At 47.9% G+C, this 20,903-nt stretch overlaps 1 protein-coding gene across 1 annotated transcript in view; it reads left to right on the top strand.

The window, feature by feature from the left end:
* Positions 1 to 20,653, top strand: part of Rab12 (RAB12, member RAS oncogene family) — a 29,769-nt gene extending 9,116 nt beyond the window's left edge. Inside the window, exons 2-6 of the mRNA XM_075956427.1 lie at positions 6,817 to 6,877; positions 13,071 to 13,209; positions 17,421 to 17,510; positions 18,006 to 18,110; positions 19,339 to 20,653. Of these exons, the coding sequence (XP_075812542.1) occupies positions 6,817 to 6,877; positions 13,071 to 13,209; positions 17,421 to 17,510; positions 18,006 to 18,110; positions 19,339 to 19,452 (509 nt within the window). The 3' untranslated portion in view covers positions 19,453 to 20,653. The remainder of the gene's footprint in view (positions 1 to 6,816; positions 6,878 to 13,070; positions 13,210 to 17,420; positions 17,511 to 18,005; positions 18,111 to 19,338) is intronic.
* The last annotated feature ends 250 nt before the right edge of the window (positions 20,654 to 20,903 follow it).

Consider the following 20,903-nt stretch of genomic DNA (forward strand, 5'->3'; position numbering starts at 1 on the left):
CCTCTCCAGTCTGACGGGCTGCTAGGACATCATGTGTGTACCACTGAAAGTCTCTCCTCCCTCCTCTCCAGCCTGACCGACTGCTGACTCCAGCACTTGTGTTCCTACCTTCTTAGCTTACAAGTAAACAAGCTCCGGTGAGCCTCTGGCAGGCAGATGAAGAGCCTTCCTGTTCCCTGCCCTTCTTAATGTGTGAAGCCTCTGAAGTTGACCTGCCAGAACCCTGTGATGTCACCATTCCCGGTCAATAAAGAGCTACGCTTTCTTTCTCCCATTTTCTTTCCCTTCCTTGTGCATTTTTTGTTGTTGTTTTGTTAGTATTCTCCTGTTGATCAGCTAAAGTACAATTTCAAGCCAACAATCTTTTTTTTTTCTTTTAATTTTTACTCAAAAGGAAAAGTTTTGTTCTTCAGCCCCCCTGGCCTTTCCCTGTGCTGCTCAGATGGTGGAGTTGGGCAGGTAGCCAGCTGGACCTCAGTTCAGGGTCTTCTGTAAGTTACCAGTGTGTCTTTCAGCAGACTACACCCCTCAGATTCTCATTCGTTAAAAAAGGGTTGGGGGCACCTTCTATGTTCTCCCTAGTTCACGAGGTTGGAAGAAATGGGGGCACCTTCTATGTTCTCCCTAGTTCACAAGGTTGGAAGAAATGGGGGTACCATGTCCTAACCAGGCCCAGAAAGGTGATCCATCATTCTGTTTTCCATGTCGTTGCTGTAAATGTAGAAACTTCCAGAAAATCCGTATCCTATAAGGACGTGCACAGTACATACAGTAGAGTAAGAAATAACAAGTGTCCGCCATAACTCTTAACAGTGGGGAAGAGCTGGGGAAAGCCAGATGTTCAGCTGCTTTGCTGCTGCTCAGTGCAGGGGCTGTGCGGTATTCTTTCTTAGAGTGCTGCCTGGAATACAGCAAACATCAGGATGGTTAGCTCTGGCTCCTTCCTTATGAAGGCATGAGCACCGTTGTCTGAGGTTCTTCCTGTATACTTCCATGAAAATAGAGCTGTCTCCGGGCATGGACATGCACGCTCCCAGCCTCTCCCTGGCTTGTGCTATGTTGCTGGGCCAGCGTGTTCATGTCAGGTATACGGCAGTGTCTTATGCTTCCGTGTGTTGGAGCAGAGGCACAGGATGGTTTGCATTTGTCAAGCCTTTTCCTGATTGCTTTTTGGGCTGAGGGGGGGGGGGACTTAATTGGGGGAGGGGGGGAAATGGGAGGCGGTGGTGGGGAAGAGACAGAAATCTTTAATAAATAAATAAATTTTTTTTAAAAAAGGCTTCTGTAGTAACACGTGGTGAGTTTACACCCGTGGACCTGTGCTGCCGTAGCCCAGTGAGCTTCTGTAGTGACGCGTGGTGGGTTTACACACACGCACCCTTATTTTTTTTTCAGAGATTTATTTTTATTTTATGTATATTTTGAGTGTTCTACCTACATGTATGTCTCCGCATCACATGTATGCAGTGCCCTCAGAGACTAGAAAAAAGTGTCAGGCCGGCGATGGTGGTGCACGCCTTTAATCCCAGCACTCGGGAGGCAGAGGCAGGCGGATCTCTGTGAGTTCGAGACCAGCCTGGTCTACAGAGCTAGTTCCAGGACAGGCTCCAAAGCCACAGAGAAACCCTGTCTCGAAAAAAAAAGAAAAAAGTGTCAGGTCTCCTTGAAGTGGAGTTGCAGATGGCTCCATGCTACCATGTAGATTCTGGAAACCAAACCTGGGTTCTTTTTGAGAGCAGCCAGTAGTCTTAAACCCCTGAACTATCTGTCCAGCCCTCTCTCACCTTCAGTTTTGCTCTATAATAGCGCCTTTTATGATCGCAAAATTTCATAATTAGAATATTGTTTTTAGTTGTACTGAATCCTCACAACTTAGCTTAGGGAGGGAAAGCCAGCCAAATCCATGAGGTTTTACCCATAAGATACTTTTGGGAGCTGGAGAGATGGCTCAACGGTTCAGAGCACTGACTGCTCTTCCAGAGGACCCAGGTTCAATTCCTAGCACCCACGTGGCAGCTCACAGCTGTGTGTGACTCCATTTCCTGGGGATCCAACACCCTCACACAGACATTGCAGGCAAAATACTAATGCACATAAAAATAAAAGTAAAATCTGAACTTGCTGCAAGAATAGAGACTAGGTCTGGAGGCAGCCAGCGCTTCTCCCTGTCCCTCAAAGTGTGCGGTCCACCCTGGACTCTCCTCACGCAGGATGAAGCCTGGACCGGAGACTCATTCCCAGTAATAATAATAATAATAATAATAATACAGGCTGTCAGACATTAGTGTCGCCCACCCAATGTTGGACTTGCACCTGTGACTTGACACATCTTAGTCTGCCACTGTCAAGTCAGGGATATAATGTCCCAAAGTGGCTGACATTGTCTAAGGTACATGCTGGGAGGAAAAGCCTTGCTCCAAACTAAAGGCAGTAGCTGGGACAGAACGGTAGTGTCATGACCATTTTACATGGAGACGTATGTGAGAGCCTGGGACTCCATGGCCGCGTTGATGTTCAGTAAAGTCCGATGCCATCTGGGGCAAGCTGCGGGTCTTGCGTTGGTAGAGAAGCCGGGTGATCCTATAGGCCTGTAGCAGGGGCTGCCTGTGTCCAAGATTCTGACCATGGTGGTGGTTTTTTTCTTTAGGCTGGAAAGGAACTGGAAGAAAGAGAAGTCTATGTATTCCTGCTGTTCTGTTTTGTAACTTCTTAGGGCCCAGCAAAGAGAAACAATGTTTGGAAATGTTTTCCCTCTGGTCTGCCTAGACAGCAGTTCTTCAGCCGTGAGAGACAGGCTCTCCTCTAGCGGCGTGGTTAAGATGATAGCGGGTCATTTACACGCCCTCTCATGTGCCTCTCTTCCTCACCCATCTGATCTTTCTAACAGCCTGCAGTTGTTCACACAAGTGTGAGCGTGAATCCAGATTCTGCTGTTGTGTTAGCTTGTGGTCTAGCAGTTACCCCTGCTGTCTCAGATCTGCCGTCCCCTACAAGATGCGCTCGTATCCAGGACTCCCATTCCATAGCTGCCTTGTCTGCCTCTTGTCTTAAAAACAAACACTACCTCAGTTCAAAATACCCCTAGTTTTTTCCTAGGTTACTCTGCAGCATCTAGTGAAGAGGCCAACTGCCCGTCACCATCCCAGTCCTCGAGTTGCTGCTGTGTGTGGGCAGTAAGCCAAGGGTGCTAGGTCTTTGAGGATGCACAGTCTGTGGGTGAGGCCAGCGGAGAAAGATTCCATGAGGAATCCTGCAAGAGGAGTGCAGGACCAGGGCCTGGGGTGGGAGCAGGGCAGTGTGGTCAGGGAAGGTTCCGCGTGAAATCTAGGATGGAAAAGACGTCTGGGCAGACGAGAAGATTCTCTAAGAGTGGATAGCCACAGAAGGTACTCTGTTGCCAAGTGTTAACGTAGGTCAGTGTGAGCCAGCTTTGGGGGCAGGGACTGTCCCCGTTAATCCTCAGGGTAGATAGTGAAGGTTGCTTTCATGCCTGTTAGTCGAGAAGCCTCCGAGAAACTGGGTTTTCAGCAGAGCTACAGGTGGAAGTGAAGGTGCTGCCCGCTTTGTCCCCGAGGATGATGTGCAGTTCTCCGCTCCTGACTGTGCTGACGGCCCCATAGTTGAGACTGTCATCACGGTCGTGTCTGAGGCTTGCCGACGCTGGATACACAGCATGGAGTCATTTTATACTTGTGAGGCGACGTTTTTAGACATGCTCAGTGCTGTACTTTGTATTACTACAAAGATATATGTCCACGCCATAAATTGAATTACGTTTCCAGTCATTACAAGCTACTCGGAGCTGCTAGATACAACACAGCTATTTTATCTAAGAGAAGGGATAGTTTTAGGGAGCTGTTACCATTTATTGACTTGATTTTTTTTTTTTTAGATTTATGTATTTTAGGCATGTGAGTGTTTTGCCTGCAGGCATGTGTGTGCACCAGGTGCCAACAGTACCTGCTGAGGTCAGCAGAGGGCATTGGGTCCCCTGGATTGGAGTTACAGTCTGTCATGTGTGTGCTGGGACTGACTCCAAGTCCTCCTCTGCAAGAGCAAGGAGTCTTCTTAATCAGCTCTCCGGCCTGGCGTCTAGACTTTTCAATTCAGCCACTTCCCAGCTGTAGAATGTTTCTGCTGCAGTTACTGATGCTATTGTACTGACCGCGCTCCAAGAGTACTCGATTCCCCCGCGGGCTGAACAGAGTCTTTGTTCAGTTTCATTCTAAGTAACTGTCCTTATTTTTGGTTTTGAGTATTGATGTCTGATCCTTTTATTTCCATTCATTGAGCTCTGTGGTTAGAAAAATAATCTCGTAAAGGACTGCTAACACAGGTAGGTTTTCAGACTGGCTGAGAAAGAGTGGCCAACATGTGACGTGTGCAGAGGAAACTGCCTCTGAGCACAGCGGCCTGCTCTGCTGCTATCGGGAGCAGAACTCAGGAGAGAGGCCACTGGCCAATTCTTTTCAGTAAAGTAACAAACTTCCCAACTCAGATTCTGCAAACAAAGTCCTTTGAAGTAGGAAAAGAAAAGTGAAATCAAGGGGGCTGACAGGATGGTTGTGTGCAAAGCCCCCACCACCCTCGGAGTCTCACGTGCCCCCTGGTGTCCACATGGAACAGAGAACGGACTCCTGCGCTCTCGCACACCGCAGTAATAAACACAGTGGTCATGGCGGGGTGAGTTCAGGCTGGAGCTCACATCGCAGAGTCATGGCGTGAAGTCCTACACTTAGGTTGATATTGCAGAGACAGGGTTGTCACCAGGCTGCGCGGTGTCGCAGTAGAGACGCCAGTGTGGTTGTGCCTCGGGGGTGTCACTTTAAGGTGCTGTCACCTTGGGGTGAGTCATTTGGGAGCCTTGCTCAAGCCCATTCGCCTGCGCAGACCTGCCCCCAGGCTCACGACTGCGCCTGAAAACCATTTGACTTTGGAAAGCGTTCAGCTGGAGAAGAAGCTGAGACGGTGTTAGCCGGCCTTGCTGTGAAGGGCTGGAGAAGAAGCTGAGACGGTGTCAGCCGGCCTTGCTGTGAAGGGCTGAGAAGAAGCTGAGACGGTGTTAGCCAGCCTTGCTGTGAAGGGCTGGAGAAGAAGCTGAGACGGTGTTAGCCAGCCTTGCTGTGAAGGGCTGGAGAAGAAGCTGAGACGGTGTCAGCCGGCCTTGCTGTGAAGGGCTGGAGAAGGAAGCTGAGACGGTGTTAGCCAGCCTTGCTGTGAAGGGCTGGAGAAGAAGCTGAGACGGTGTCAGCCGGCCTTGCTGTGAAGGGCTGAGACGGTGTTAGCCAGCCTTGCTGTGAAGGGCTGGAGAAGAAGCTGAGACGGTGTCAGCCGGCCTTGCTGTGAAGGGCTGAGACGGTATCAGCCGGCCTTGCTGTGAAGGGCTGGAGAAGGAAGCTGAGACGGTGTCAGCCGGCCTTGCTGTGAAGGGCTGGAGAAGAAGCTGAGCCGGTGTCAGCCGGCCTTGCTGTGAAGGGCTGAGAAGAAGCTGAGCCGGTGTCAGCCGGCCTTGCTGTGAAGGGCTGAGAAGAAGCTGAGCCGGTGTCAGCCGGCCTTGCTGTGAAGGGCTGAGAAGAAGCTGAGACGGTGTCAGCCGGCCTTGCTGTGAAGGGCTGGAGAAGGAAGCTGAGCCGGTGTCAGCCGGCCTTGCTGTGAAGGGCTGAGACGGTGTCAGCCGGCCTTGCTGTGAAGGGCTGAGACAGGTGTGCTGGCGCTCACCTTTAATCCCAGCACTGGGAGGCTGAGGCCAGTGGGTCTCTGCAGTCCAGGCCAGCCAGGACCCCGATTCAAACAAACAAACAAATGAACAAACATTAAAAAAAAAATAAAAGCAAGAATTGAAATGCAGCATCTCCATCGGGATGTTGTGTAGTCACAGAACTTCTCTGTTGTCCAGGTAGGGACTGCCCCCAGCTCGGTCTCACAGACATGTCTGGTGTGTTGCTAATTTTAACCCCGGTCCCAGGCAGAGTCACTGTGCTGGCTGTGGTCCCCTGCACACGCCTGCTGCCTGGGGCTGTCCGTCTTGGGTCCTGGCAAGTGGCTAGGAAGTAGACCCAAAAGAGAAGCATTTCTAGCGCTTGTGCTCGGCCAGCCTCTCCTCGCTTCTTTGCTTGTAAATGCTTATTTGGAAATCTCGGCTTGAGATATTTTTGTGTATAACCGTAAAAGATATCAGATGAGATACACCAATGAAATTTGGATTTTTAAAATTTACTTGAAGCTTACTAGTTTGATTTTAAGAAGAAAAAAATATTACACACGATGGCTTGCTTTCAGTATTAAAATGAATAAAAATTAAAATTGAATATGCTAATCTATAAATGGGTAATTTTTTTCTTTTTTGTGCTGAGAACTTGGTTGCCCAGCCTGTCTATGCCAATTTGTTTCTCCATAAGTAATATGCTGAGTCATGCACATATTTACCAACACTTGTGAGAGCCAGAAATTGTAATGTATTAATAACTTCCCGGTTCAAACAAAGGCTGCTTGTAATCAAGATTGAATTTCAAATTTTCCATCTAAGAATCATCTCTGAGCTGGCATCCTCTGCTAATGCTGCTGTGGTTTTGAAATGGCCCCAGGAGTCATAAATTACATGTCCGGCAGGTGCTCGGATAAGCCAGGGCGGGGCTCCCGGCTGAGGGTGGAGCGGGAGAGTGCCCGGAGCCACGGTCTCGGCACATTCATCCCTTGTGCTTTTGAATTTTCGCAACACTGGTCCTTTTAGTTTTCTGAGTCATGCTTATAAGTAGGGTTCCTGTGTACTCTGCGTCTTTATTATTTTTGCTTCATATTCACTTGTTTTATCTACAGGTGTTGACTTTAAAATCAAGACTGTAGAACTGAGGGGGAAGAAAATTAGACTACAGATCTGGTAAGTTCAGTGTTTAACAGCCCACACGCTTGGCTACTAAAATGGACCTCACCTCATCTCCTTAGCGCTTCCTGGGGACGGGTCCACTTCTCTCATCTGCACATGGGTGTGTGTCACTGTCCCGGGAGCCTGTGTGCGCCTCTCTGCCTGTGCTTCCCCATCACGGATGTCCCCAAGCTGCTGTCATTAAAATGGTTGCTTGATGGAGTGTCTTGGACTGGCGTATAGCTCAGTGGTAGAACCCTTGCTTAGCGTGTCTCAGGCCCTGGCTTCCATCCCCAGTGCTGGCGGTGGGGGTTGAGGGTAGGCATGTCTTCATGTCTTTAAAATTACTGCATGGTATTCAAAAGAGCCCAGTATGTTCACAACCATATTGTCGGGAGGGAAAAACACATCACCTACACCACAGCTCAGGGCCCTGTGCCGATACAGTGTGGGTATAGTGTGGCTGACATGCCCTGTCCTGTTGGCCTTTGGGAACTTTGTGACCAGGGCATCTTCTGCATACTGAAGGGGACCCAGAAACCCCATCCAAGGAGAATAGACCATTTCTCAGCTCAGCACTGTAGCAAGAGGCCAGGCCAGCTGTGTTCTTCCTCTTCCCTGTTAGCCCACAGTGGCATCTGGAGTTCCCCATGCTGCTCGCCACTCTGCAGAAGAAAGGCGCGGCCTGTGCACTTGAGTAGTGGCCCCCTGAGCTGCTTGGAGAATGACTTGGTTTTCATAGCACTGGTGCAACACTGAGCTTACTAACTCATCTTGGCAGGTCGCCCTCAGCTCTGACTGTCTGTCCACCGTCTGTGTGTGTTTGCTTTCATCCACGTTAACTGCTGCCGCATCTGTGGTCTCACCGGTCATCTAACGCTTGAATGTTAGTGGCATGTCTCCATCCTTCATCCATGTCCTTGTCTGGGGCACAGCTGCAACCAAGCCAGCCTTGCTCTCCTGGTGTCTTGAGGTAATCACTTTTGTTTGGTCGTCCACCACTCTGTAACCCACATAAGGGCTTCGGGGTTTTGTAGTGATAGTTTGTTTGTGTTTTGATAAAGAACGCTTTCCTGAAGATCAGAGTGCAGAGCCAGCCACGCTAGCTAGCCATAGAAGCCAGGCAGTGGTGACACACGCCTTTAGTCCCAGCACTCAGGAGCCAGGGGCAGACAAATCTCTTTGAATTCAAGGCCACCTTGAGCCACATGAAATTGATCCAGTCTAAAAGAGAAACAGAGCTCACACAAAGGTGATCCCAGCACTTGGGATCACAGGCCTTTAATCCCAGCACTAGGGAGGTGGAGACAGGAACACAATGGCTGCGTGGAGAGAGGAATAGAAGGCAGGATGAGTCTGAGGGGCAGGGCATTCTGAGGTTTGGTGAAGGCAGTTGCAGTCTGAGGATACACTGAAAACGATCGCCCCTTCGGTCTGAACATTGGTAGAGGTAAAAGAACTCTCTATTGGTTGGCTGCTTTGCTTCTCTGATCTTCAGCATTAACCCCTACATCCAACTCTGGGTTTTTATTACTAATACCAACTAGAATCTGTGTTACAGAGTTTTATGGGTTTGTTTGGTTTTCAACAGTTTTGCCTAAATATCTGGTAACTCTTCCACAGAAAGGTAGCCATTTTTCTTCAGTTCATGCTGTCCCTCAGGTTCTCTCTCAGGGCTGGAGAGAGGTTGCTTAGCACCACAGGGTATCTCACAGCTGTCTGTGAGTCCAGACCCAGGGGATCCTCTGACCTCTTCTGACGTTGTTGGGCACCAGGCACATTCTTAGTACACACACATACATGCAGGGAAACCACCCATATACGTGAAGGTTTAAGCTTTGACACAAGCTGGTGTTTCTGACTATAAGCACCTTAGGACAGCTTTTGAAGGATCCAGGACATGTCCACCTCTGCATCGGCATCTGGCTGTCTTCTTTTCCCCGAGAAGGGTAACGTGGCTAATATTAGAATGCGCGTACAGCTGGTTTGAGTGGGTGACGAGGAGAACCTGTCATGGGGCTGGAGAGATGGCTCAACAGTGAAGAACGACTATTGCTCTTGCAGAGGACCCGAATTTTAGCTATGTCAAGTGCCTCTTGTTGGTTGTGTCTGGCCTCCCCCACAGTGTCTTCAACTCGGATTAATTCCTGGCTTTCCTTATGAAAGCCTGGTCCATGAGAGTTGATAGTCTGTATTAAGCCACGTGGGGCTCACAGACTGCTTTTCTCTTAGATGTGAAACTTTCTCCAGAAACTGCCCTCTGCCCTCTTGACCCTCTGTAAATTTCTGCAGCTGTTGGCATGGCACTGGGAAATATCACGGGGGAAGAGTGTTGGTGTGACGCTGGGGAAATGACACTGGGGAAGAGTGTTGGTGTGGCACTGGAGAATGTCACTGGGGAAGAGTGTTGATGTGGCACTGGGAAGAGTCTCTGGGGAAGAGTGGTATAATGCTGGACTTACAGAAAAGCTGATTGCACACTTCTGCATGGAATGTTCCTGGTCGGTTAGGAAGCAGGACTTGGTGCTCCTTGCTCCTTGTGAAAAGTACTTGACGTAACAACTTAAGGGAGTGATGGCTTGTCTCCATTCGTGGTTTAAGGGCTAGAGTCCCTTGCAGTGGAAAGGGTGGGAGGTCATTCGGTGCAGATACTTAGAGATAGGCCCTGTGAGTCACCGGTGCCCAGGAGATGCCTAATCTGACCACAGTTGTCAAACCTTTTTCCTAAAGGGTTTTCAGAGTGAATCTTATTTTTATAGTATGTCAGCTACTTGATTAATCACACCATACTCAAAAGACTTTTTCTTCTGAAATATTTTATTTCAGAGATGAAAAATGAGCCAGAAATTTTTGTTCTCATTTTACTACTAAACAAAATCCTGGAGTCATGGTTCTCTTTGATTATTTCTTTAATAAAAGTACAGATTGGGTACACTTAGCCAAAATGCTTAGGACCAGAAGTGTTTCAGATCTTAGAATATTTGCTTAGATACAATGAAATAACTTGATGAGTATGGGTCCCAAGTCTAAACATGAACCTCATGTTTTACATACACTCGAAGATAATCTTACACAGCATCTGTGGTCTGCACTCTTTTGAGGTCAGGTCTGGAGTTTTTTGTGTGCAGCATCAGCATCATGCTGGACTCAAAAAGATCTGGAACATTTGGATCTTTAGATTGAGGATGCTCAGCCTCTGCTGTGTGACATGTGTCAGTCCAGGGCAGTCTCATGCCATTGCTTTTGTGATTTGATCTGTGTGTTGTCTGCTGTGACATTCTGTCAGTAGCTTCAGACAGCGGAGTCGGAAGCAGCGTTTCAGGAGCCAGGTGGACAGCGCTGGGCCAGTGACAGAAGGGCTTCCCTGCCTGGTGCCTGCTGGTCACCACAAAACAGCTATTAGACGCATTTCTTCTTGATGATTTCTGTGTGGTCATTCTGGGGAAATGCCACCCTGAGTCCTGCACGTCTAACATCCCAAAGGCTCCAGCCGTCCGTCACATTTTCACGTTACATATTGTCATTGCCACGTTTTTAATTCTTTGATTGATTGCCACTTTTTCTCTGACCTTAGGTATTTCTACATGTACATGAAAACTTAATGTGTCGCTAAAATGTGTCCAGTGGCACGTAGTTTCTTGAGTTTACATATATATATATATATATATATATATATATATATATATATATATATGTTTGTGTGGATAGGTGATGGAGGAAGGTCATTGGTTAAAAAATAAAGAAACTGCCTTGGCCCTGATAGGTAAGAACATAGGTGGGTGGAGTAAACAGAACAGAATGCTGGGAGGAAGAGGAAGTGAGCTCAGAGACGCCATGCTCCTCTCTCCCAAGCAGACGCACGCGATGAAGCAAGCCACCAGGTCAGACATGCTGAATCTTTCCCAGTAAGACTGGTGCTACACAGTTTATTAGAGATGGGTTGATCGGGATATCAGAATTAGCCAGTAAGGGCTAGAGCTAATGGGCCAAGCAGTGTTTAAAAGAATACACTTTGTGCGTTGTTATTTTGGGGCATAAGCTAGCCAGGCGGCCGGGGTGCTGGGGACGCAGCCCCGCCGCTCCTACTACTACAGATAGGTACACAAGTGCAGGTGCCTGTGGAGTCGGGAAGAAGGTATCTGATCCCCCGGAGCTGTGGTTAGAGGCAGTAGTAGGGAGCCCTCTGATACGAATATTGGGAGCCCAGCTTGGGTCTTCTCTAAGAGCAGTAGTGTTGTTAACTGCCGAACCATCCGTCTCTCTAAGTTACTGTGTAGAAATGGACCTGAAACCTTGCAATGGTTGTCTGCCGCTTCTCTTTACCCATCACCCAGACTTCCCTGTAGGGGACTCTTATCCCAACTGAGTGCGTGCGTGTGTGCATGCATGTGTGTGATTTGTTGGTTTGTTTAGTTGATTTTTGGTTTTGGTGTTGTTTTGTTTTTAGAGAGGGTCTTTTCTGGGTATTCCTGACTGCCCTCGAACTTGGTTTGTAGACCAGGCTGGCCTCAAACTCACAGACATCCACCTGCTTCTGTCTCCTGAGTGCTGGGATTAAAGGTGCCCTATGCCTGACTGTTCTGCTCTTTCGGAGGACCCAGAGTTTGGTTCCTTTCACAAGGTTGAATCTCACAGCCATCTGTAACTCCCCCTCACAGGGTCTGAGGCCTCTGGCCTCAGACACACATGCAGACATCGTACACATACATGCACATAATTAAAAATAAATATTTTAAATGTTAAATTACCAAGCTGGCAAAACAGAATTGCAGGAATGTTTCAGCTTGTTCCAAAGGCAAAGAGAGAACTGATAATAAGATCCTGTGCTGCTCTATTAGGTGGTGACTTAACTGAGAGCAGAAAACCCACATTTCTAGAAACGAGCTTTTTTTTTATTTTTTTAAGACTGGGATACTCTGTGTAACTACTCTAGCTGTCCTGGAACTCACTCTGTAGACCAGACTGATCTCAACTTCACAAAGATTCACCTGCGGTGGCCTCCCAAGTGTCGAGATTAAAGGTGTGGGCCCCACCACCGGCTTGAAATGAGCTCTTTATCATGACAGTGAGAATTAAGCTTCCTGCAAATGAAGGGAGAGAGAGAGAGAGTATTAGGATTCTTCTCTGTCCTTCTAACATGACACCTCCATCAATAGTTGACACCTTTGTGGAGACTGGGGAGATGGCTCTGCAGTGAAAATCACCTGTTGCTCTTGCAAAAGACCCAACGTGGGTTCCCAGCTCCATCCCTGACTCCAGCCCCAGGGGATCCCTTGCCTTTTTCTGACCTCCACAGGCACCAGGCACATGGGTGGTACACATGTACATGCAGCAAGACACTCATACAAAGAGATCAACAAACCTGACGTACAGTAGATAGTAGGGTAATATCCTGTGGAGTGGAGTCGAGGCTTCACTCTCCCTGTGCTCAGTCGTGTGGTGTGGTCGTACACAGTTTAGTGTGGAGTGGCAAATAGCCTGCGTGTTTATTTGGAGGATGCAGAATAGTAATTCTAAGGAACGTTTTCTCCTGCCGCAAGCGTTCAGTCAGGCGCCAAAAGCAGGTCAGTGTTTGTGAGAGCCGTGTCTCCTTTTATCTTAAAGAAGCAGATGACCCGATGTTTTGATGTCCTGGCCTGCCTGCTGTGGCTTTCTGGGGAAGGGTGGTAGTCTGGTTAGCTGCTGGTTGATCGCGTGGGTAATCTTTCTGGGGAAGGGTGGTAGTCTTGTTAGCTGCTGGTTGATCGCGTGGGTAATCTTTCTGGGGAAGGGTAGTAGTCTGGTTAGCTGCTGGTTGATCGCGTGGGTAATCTTTCTGGGGAAGGGTGGTAGTCTGGTTAGCTGCTAGTTGATCGTGTGGGTAATCTTTCTGGGGAAGGGTGGTAGTCTGGTTAGCTACTGCTTGATCGCAGTGGGTAATCTTTCTGGGGAAGGGTGGTAGTCTGGTTAGCTGCTGGTTGATCGTGTGGGTAATCTTTCTGGGGAAGGGTGATAGTCTGGTTAGCTGCTGGTTGATTGCGTGGGTAATCTGTCTCCAGTTATGCGATTTAGCTGTCAGTCTGTAGACAGACAAACCACGAGTCTTCTAACCTTTTAACAGCCTGAACTTCTCTCCGCCTGTAAGGCTGGGGTGGAGGAGGAGCAGAGCAAGTGTCTGCACCAACATGTAGACTTGCTTTGGGAACTGATTGCTACTGCTGTTTTCTAGGGACACGGCAGGACAGGAGAGATTTAACAGCATTACCTCAGCCTATTACAGAAGTGCCAAGGGGATCATATTAGTTTATGACATCACCAAGAAAGAGACATTCGATGACTTGCCAAAATGGATGAAGATGATTGATAAGGTATGTGTCGCGTTCTCCTGCTGTGAGCTCTCGGTTTGTGGGCATCATAGCATTACTCGTAAAAGGAAGAGGGGAACAGAGTGATGGAGGATGATATAGCATCCTTAGTGGACTAAATGTCATCTTGTCCTTATGCAACCTTGTTAGAGATAAGGCAATGATGGAATAGAATACCCAAAATCAGCTTGTAACCAAGGAAACAAGCCTTCATTCTTGCCAAAATCCTTACTTACTCTTTCTGCTCTATCTTTCCTCTTGCTCGGAGTTAAAGAAGCAGGAAAGGTCGTGTGGACACTCTTTATGTACTTTTTGGAACCCACAGGTGGTCCAGGGATCTAATTGTCTACAGCTTCTTTTGGTTCCTCGTTTTGAACAAGAGACGATTTCTCTCAGCTTCAAATTGAGTTATTACAAAAAATTCTGTATCTTCATGGTTAATGGGACCTGTATATTCCACTAGGAAATGTGTGTGAGCAGTACACCTTTAGAAGACAGAGCAGTTGGGATTGAAATGTGACCGTGTATATACAGTTAACTGCAGTTTGAGATTCTGTCTCCATGGGCAATATTTAGATGATCGATTCCTTTATGTTACAAACACAAAACGGGTTTTGTGTAAATTGTACTCAACCCTGATGGTACTTTGGTGTCACTTAGCTACTAGCAAAGGTTCACTTCTGGTTTTGCTAAGCCAGCTTTCCCTGTGTGCTTCTTCATAGTATGTTAGGGTCCGGGCATGGTGGTGCACACCTTTAATTCCAGCACTCAGGAGGCAGAGGTGGGTGAATCTCTGTGAATTTGAGACAAGCCTGGTCTGCGTGACAAGTTCCGGGCCAGCCAGGGCTACATAGAGAAACTCAGCAACAACCAAGAATGAAGCAGACACTGGCTCTACCCTCTCCCTGCCCCATGCTTGGCATCGGTCACTGGGTACATGGTTACTCTCATGCCACAGGAGAGTGTCTGTGTACAGAGAAGGCTCTAGTCTCCAGTACACCTCCATGGGTAGGTAGGGATGTTTATGAGGTGACAGAGCAGATGGCTGAGGATGGGGGGAGAGGTGAAGGGGATCAGTGATCTGCTGTGAAGCTCTTCATACACAGTGGTGGTGTTAGCTGTGGGGCATCCTCAAGTGAGGGAAGAATTTAGTCCTCATGATATCAGAAGGCCAGAGGCCCAAGTCAAGAGTCAGGTTTGTTTTTTGTTTTTTTTTAAAGTAAGGCCAGCTTCAAGTCCCTAAAAACATAACCTAGCCATCAGCGGGGCTGGTGGGAGGGCTCAGTGGTGAGGGTGCTGCCACGCCTGATGACGTGGAGAAGAGAACTGACTCCGGCCAGCTGTCATCTGACCTCCATACACAGCCATATAGTGTGCACGCACATATGCAAACAAAATCAAACCCGTGTTTAATAAAATTATAGGGGTTGAAGCGTTGTCTGCAGCAGAGGTAGTGAGAGACTGATCGGATGTGGTTCAGCTGTGCGGCTCCCAGAGTTAGTGATTTGTAAAGCCAGCTAAAATCAGGCAGTGAGGGGGGCTCAGAGTCAGAGAAATCACAGGCAGTGAGGGGGGCTCAGAGTCAGAGAAATCACAGGCAGTGAGGGGGACTCAGAGTCAGAGAAATCACATGCAGTGAGGGGGGCTCAGAGTCAGAGAAATCACAGGCAGTGAGGGGGGCTCAGAGTCAGAGAAATCACAGGCAGGGAGGGGGGCTCAGAGTCAGAGAAATCACAGGCAGTGAAGGGGTCTCAGAGTCAGAGAAATCACAGGCAGTGAAGGGGGGCTCAGAGTCAGAGAAATCACAGGCAGGGAGGGGGGCTCAGAGTCAGAGAAATCACAGGCAGTGAAGGGGGACTCAGAGTCAGAGAAATCACAGGCAGTGAGGGGGGCTCAGAGTCAGAAATCACAGGCAGGGAGGGGGGCTCAGAGTCAGAGAAATCACAGGCAGTGAAGGGGGGCTCAGAGTCAGAGAAATCACAGGCAGTGAGAGGGGCTCAGAGTCAGAGAAATCATACGTACAAGAGCTGGTTGGTGCACTGTGAGGCTAAGATGGAAGTTACCATCAGAGTCGGATTCTGGGCCAGGCCAGGCAAACAGGGTTTTTCTCCTTCTTGAGCTCACCTTTTAGGAAGACTAGTGGGCTAGGCGGCCTCTTTTATCTCTCCTTCACGGGATTACAAACACTCTCCTTCAGTCAGCATTCATGCATGGTGGATTGGTTACCCTCTGTTGCTGTGATGAAAGACCGTGGCCTAGGTGAGCTATAGAAGGGAGAGTTTGTTCTGCCTTAGAGTTCTAGGGTTCTAGAGGGATCAGAGTTCATCCCCATCAAAATGGGGCAGGTGCAGCAGCTGGAGCAGCAGCTGGAGCAGCAAGCTGAGAGCTCACCCCTTAAACACCAAGCACAGAGAGAGAGAGAGCTTGAGATGGTGTGAGTTTAACTCCCACAGCCCAGCCTGCTACCTCCCTCCTCCAACGAGGAGCCCACCCCTGCTACCTCCCTCCTCCAATGAGGAGCCCACCCCTGCTACACCCCTCCTCCAATGAGGAGCCCACCCCTGCTACCTCCCTCCTCCAACGAGAAGCCCACCCCTGCTACCTCCCTCCTCCAATGAGGAGCCCACCCCTGCTACCTCCCTCCTCCAACAAGGAGCCCACCCCTGCTACCTCCCTCCTCCAACGAGGCCTCATCTCCTAAGTTTTCCCAAACAATGCCACTAATTGGGGAGCAGGTGTTGAGATGCCAGAGCCTAAGGCAGGCATCTCATTCACACCACACCCATGGTGTGTAGACTTGAGACTAAAGTCCTCATACTTGGTGGTAAGCATTTTACCAACTGGGCTACCTCCCACCCCTGGTCTTAGTCTTTGGGGGCTTACATTCCTGAAAATGGTTTTCAGAACCTGTGAGATGTTTGAGCATTTGTTAAGATCCATGTTTATGGTTGTAGGCCCCCACCTTTAGAAATGCCTAGCAGATGGTTGTGTGCCATGGAAGAGTCCCTGTGTTTGAAACCTTGGAGTTGCTCCTGCGGACAGTGCACACTTTATAGTTGAAATGTGCTGAGTGAATGAGGGCCTGCTGGGTTTTTGGGTTTGCAAATCCACCAAGGTCGGATGCCCTGGCCTGGCCTGTGTTCTATCTGTCATTCTTTGTGTAAGAACTCTCTTTTCTGGGGCTGGAGAAATGGCTCAGTGGTTAAGAGCACTGACTGCTCTTCCAGAGGACCCGGGTTCAATTCCCAGCACCCACATGGCAGCTCACAACTGTCTGAAGATCCAGTTGCAGGGATCTGACACATTCACACCAATGCACATAAAATAAAAAAGTTAAATAAACCATAAAAAATATTTAAAAAAAAAAAAAAGAACTCTCTTTTCTTTTCTCTTTTTTGAGACAAGAGTCTCACTATGTAGCCCTCCCTGGCTGGCCTTGAACTCATAGAGATCCACCTGCCTCAGCCTCCCAAGTGCTGGGATCAAAGGTGTACACAACCAAGATTTAAGTGCTATCATTTCTGGAAAGCTCAACTTGGGCCAGACTGTCCCACCATGTCAGCAAGACACCCACATAGGGAGCTGCTCCCACCCCTTCTCCTAGCCGCAAGAGTGCTTTGGCCATGATCCTCAGGTTCCTTCCATGCAGTGTACTTCAAATGACTTTTTAAAGCACACAAAATGGAATGAGTTATTCTAGAGATACTAGCATACCTATAGTTTTTTTAAACCTTGCAGAGGCAGTTTAAAATTGTTCTGGATATAGAGTTAATACTAACTTCATTACAGCATAAAAGTAAGTTTAAAATCTTGGACTCCATTTTATCACCAGCTTTTAACCGTGAGGGCCTTCCTGTGTCGTTTAATATTCTTGGGACAAAAGGACTCACTCTGGTATTACCCACTTTGCTTCATTCTTTACCCATTTTGTTGAACTCTGACCTTTTTCAGTTGATGACCATTTTTGAGTACATAGCTTTGACCGTTGTTTAGTCATTTCCTAAACAGAGTCTTAAGAATGGCTGGGGCCAAGGCCAGGACCAGGACCATGGTAGTTGTCCATACCTCTGAGAAGGTACTTTCCAAAACACCGAGGGCCCTGCCCATCCCGGGAGGTGCTCAGGGGCAGTGGAGAGAAGGAGCAGTTTGTAACTGGTGACAAGTGTGCATTTGCATTTGCCTGTCCGTGTGTGACGTCTCTGACAACCCCACAGTATGCTTCAGAAGACGCTGAGCTTCTCCTGGTTGGAAATAAGCTGGACTGTGAAGCAGACAGAGAGATCTCCAAGCAGCAGGGGGAAAAGGTGCGTGAATGTGGGTGCCCTGCGGTCGCTCACGGGCTGGTAACGCGCAGTGAGTGCCAGGCGCAGCCTTCTGGTTGCTCACTTACCTCCTTTTTGGATCCATTTGAAGCAGAGGGCAAAAGCACATTGGTATCTACTGTATTGTTATGTAAGTTGACATTTTGTACAGAAACAATGTTTTTAGGTTGCAAGATTTACTTTGATGATTTTTTTCCTGCTAAGGATCCAATCATGAAGAAGCATTGAAACTCATATTTTAAATGTCAGATACACTGTACATTTAGACTCTTACATGCATAATAGGATTTAAAGGTCTCTAAAGGTTTTGTTATATGTATTGCTACAGAAATTTGCTGTACACATGAACCTGATATTTGAACATAAATGGGACTGTACAGACCCTGAGCGCCCCCACCTTTGGTGGTAAAGCACAGAGTCTGTGGTCCTGTCAGGGGTCTGGTGTGCCAACGTTAAAACGGGCACGTGTCTTCTCAGTTTGCACAGCAGATAACTGGCATGCGGTTCTGTGAAGCCAGCGCCAAGGACAATTTCAACGTGGATGAGATATTTCTGAAACTCGTTGATGACATTCTGAAAAAGGTAAAAATAAATAAATGTGCCTCTCGACTGGCTGCCATGGCAGCTGCTGCTCATGCGTAGGGGTTTGGGAGTGCTTAGGGTTGATAGACAGTCTGTTTACTTGCTTGAGATAGGATGTTCTGGAGTGACTTAGACAAGGTCTGATGGCCATGGGACGCGGGGGCGTGGCTCACTGGTAGAGCGTTTGCCTAGCATGCTTGAGGCCCTGGATTCTTGCCTAGCAACATAGAAATATAAATGTGATACAGTGTTTCTTAGCCGTCAGGAGGCCCGGGCTCAGTGTCCAGCACTACAGGTAAATAAAGTACTGTGTTCATGTGACACTTCCTTTTTAATGTGGAGCCCCCTTGTGGTGTAGGCTTTCCTTGGAGAAGGAACACAGCTGCTGGTCGTCAGGTGCCTCTCTCTGGATGGGGACCTTCACAGAGGGTGCTGGGCAGCCCCGCTGAGGAGCAGCACTCTCCTTGGACCCCTTCCAGTCACTAGTTAGGGGTGACTCTAGGAACCCTGAAAACCATCACTAGATGACTCAATGCTCTGTAAACAGCTGCAGCTTGTGCCCTTTATGGACCCTCTACCTGTTACAGACATGGTTATTTCTTCCCAGATGTTTCCGTCAGAGTTTCATTGAATCTGGCAGTGGAGAACCTTCCAGGTAGAGAGGGCTGGCTAACTATTAAGCCCTAACCGATTATGTCACTGAGGCCCCAGGAGGGAGTTCATATACTGTCACAGATGTGACATGATTCAGAAGCCTGGCAGAGGTTGCTGCTTTCTTCAGACAATGGACCAGTTTTTTATTGATTAATATGTTAAATTTTTATTATAGTAGTAAATTTTTATTATAGTGTAAAGAATGTGGGGTTTTTTTTGTTTATTTGTTTGTTTTTTAATCACGTTGCTAGGGATCAAGCCTAGGGTCTCCTCACACATGCTGGGCAAACACCAGCCTCTTCCAAAGGCATTATAAAACAGTACTTCAGGGGCTGGGGAAATGCCTCAGTGGTTAAGAATGCTGGCTGTTCTTCCAAAGGACCCAGGTTCGATTCCCAGCACCCCAGTTCCGGGGGATCCAACACTGCCTTCTGATTTCATCATTTCACAGATGTGGCACACAGACCTATACACACATGGAAAACACCCAGGCACATGCACAAAAGCTGTACAATTAGAACATAACCTCTTACCTGCAAGACTAAGGTCTTTGTGTTCTCTCTTTGTCCTTTAGATGCCTCTTGATATTTTGAGAAACGAGTTATCCAATAGCATCCTCTCTCTACAACCAGAGCCTGAGATCCCACCAGAGCTGCCTCCACCTAGACCCCATGTCCGATGCTGTTGAGTTGCTGCTTTGGAGACAGAGTGCAAACGATTCCTAGAAGGGGGAAACCATTCTGTTCTGCACTACAATCATGTGACAATTTCCTTTCGCACTTTGTAACCCGAGTCAGCTGTATACACTAACTTGTAAATATGCAAATACGCAATCCCGGGTAAGGTTGGGTTCTAAGTTACACACTTCCCTTCAGATTATATCTCCTCCGTACCCCAGTGTGTAGCGTCCATACACTGGGAGGCGTAGTACTTCGAATATGAAGAATGGGAGAGAAGAAAAGTGCAGTATCTCTTGAGTACTGTAAATGTCCTTGGGTAATCACACTACGAGGCAGATACTTCAGTGAGAAGAGAGGACCGGGTGCTTCGCTTTCTGTTTCAAAGAAAAGTCTACAAAACTGAAGATTTTTGAAGAAGAAGATACGACAACTGCTTTTTCTTTATTTCCGAGGCTTTCCCAGCCGTAGCATCTTGAGGTTTGGAGTGTCTCTGCCCCAGAGCAAAGTTCCTCCTCGCCCACAGAGTTATCTGTCGGGCTATGTGGTGAGAGGCTTTTCCTAGGCGGAGGGCTGGATGGGACTGGGTCCCGTGGCTGCATAGTCTAGGGATTTCCATTGGCCATGACCTAAGCAATTAAGAACAACAAAGATTCAATAGAGAAAAGACTGTTGGACGGGGATTGTATCTCAGTGCTGAGCATTTGCCTAACACTCATGAGGCCCAGGCTTCAATCCCCAGCACAAGGGGGAAAGAAGGATAAAGAAAAGTAAAGAAGACACGTTTTTGAAACTATAGAAAAGATTTTAAAACCACATTGCTGTCCTACACAAATCCTGTTTATAGGGATTTTAAGAGTTACATTTTACTATATGGAAGAATACACATGCGTTTGCTTAAACATCCTGTATCTTTGTAATGATGAACTTCTCCCGTCGACAGTGAAGCCTATTCCTATTAAGCCTAGACTGTGTTCAAGTTTTCTCGTTTTTATTTTGTTTTGTTTTGGTTTTTTTCTTTTTTGGTCTGATAGGGAATTTGTGAACGCTATCTTTGGTATATCTTTTATTAAGCTGCACTGTTTTGTTTAGTCAAGGTAAATAAGTAAGTATTTGAATAACTTGGCGTGTCCTGAGTGTTGTGGTATGAGAAGCATCGTGGTCTTTCTACACTAATGAAGTGCAAATAAAATTTTGTATTTATGAACGACAGTCGAATCGCCACATGCATTTATGCAGTTACAAATTATTCATGCCAGTGTTCCACAGCTCCAAATCCTAATCTTTTGAGTGTAGGCAGGGAAAGCGGAGTGAGCTCTGCCGTGGAAGACACCCTGATTGCTTCGGGAAGGGGTCAGCTTGGGTCTGAGTCTGTGCTCAGGAGGCAGGGCAGGTATCAGACAGTTTTCCAGCAGTGTTCATGCCAATGGCGCCCTCAGCTGCGGTGCCCACGGCAGTGCCC

The sequence above is a fragment of the Microtus pennsylvanicus genome, chromosome 22 (assembly GCF_037038515.1).
Source record: "Microtus pennsylvanicus isolate mMicPen1 chromosome 22, mMicPen1.hap1, whole genome shotgun sequence".
NCBI classification, from domain to species: domain Eukaryota; kingdom Metazoa; phylum Chordata; class Mammalia; order Rodentia; family Cricetidae; genus Microtus; species Microtus pennsylvanicus.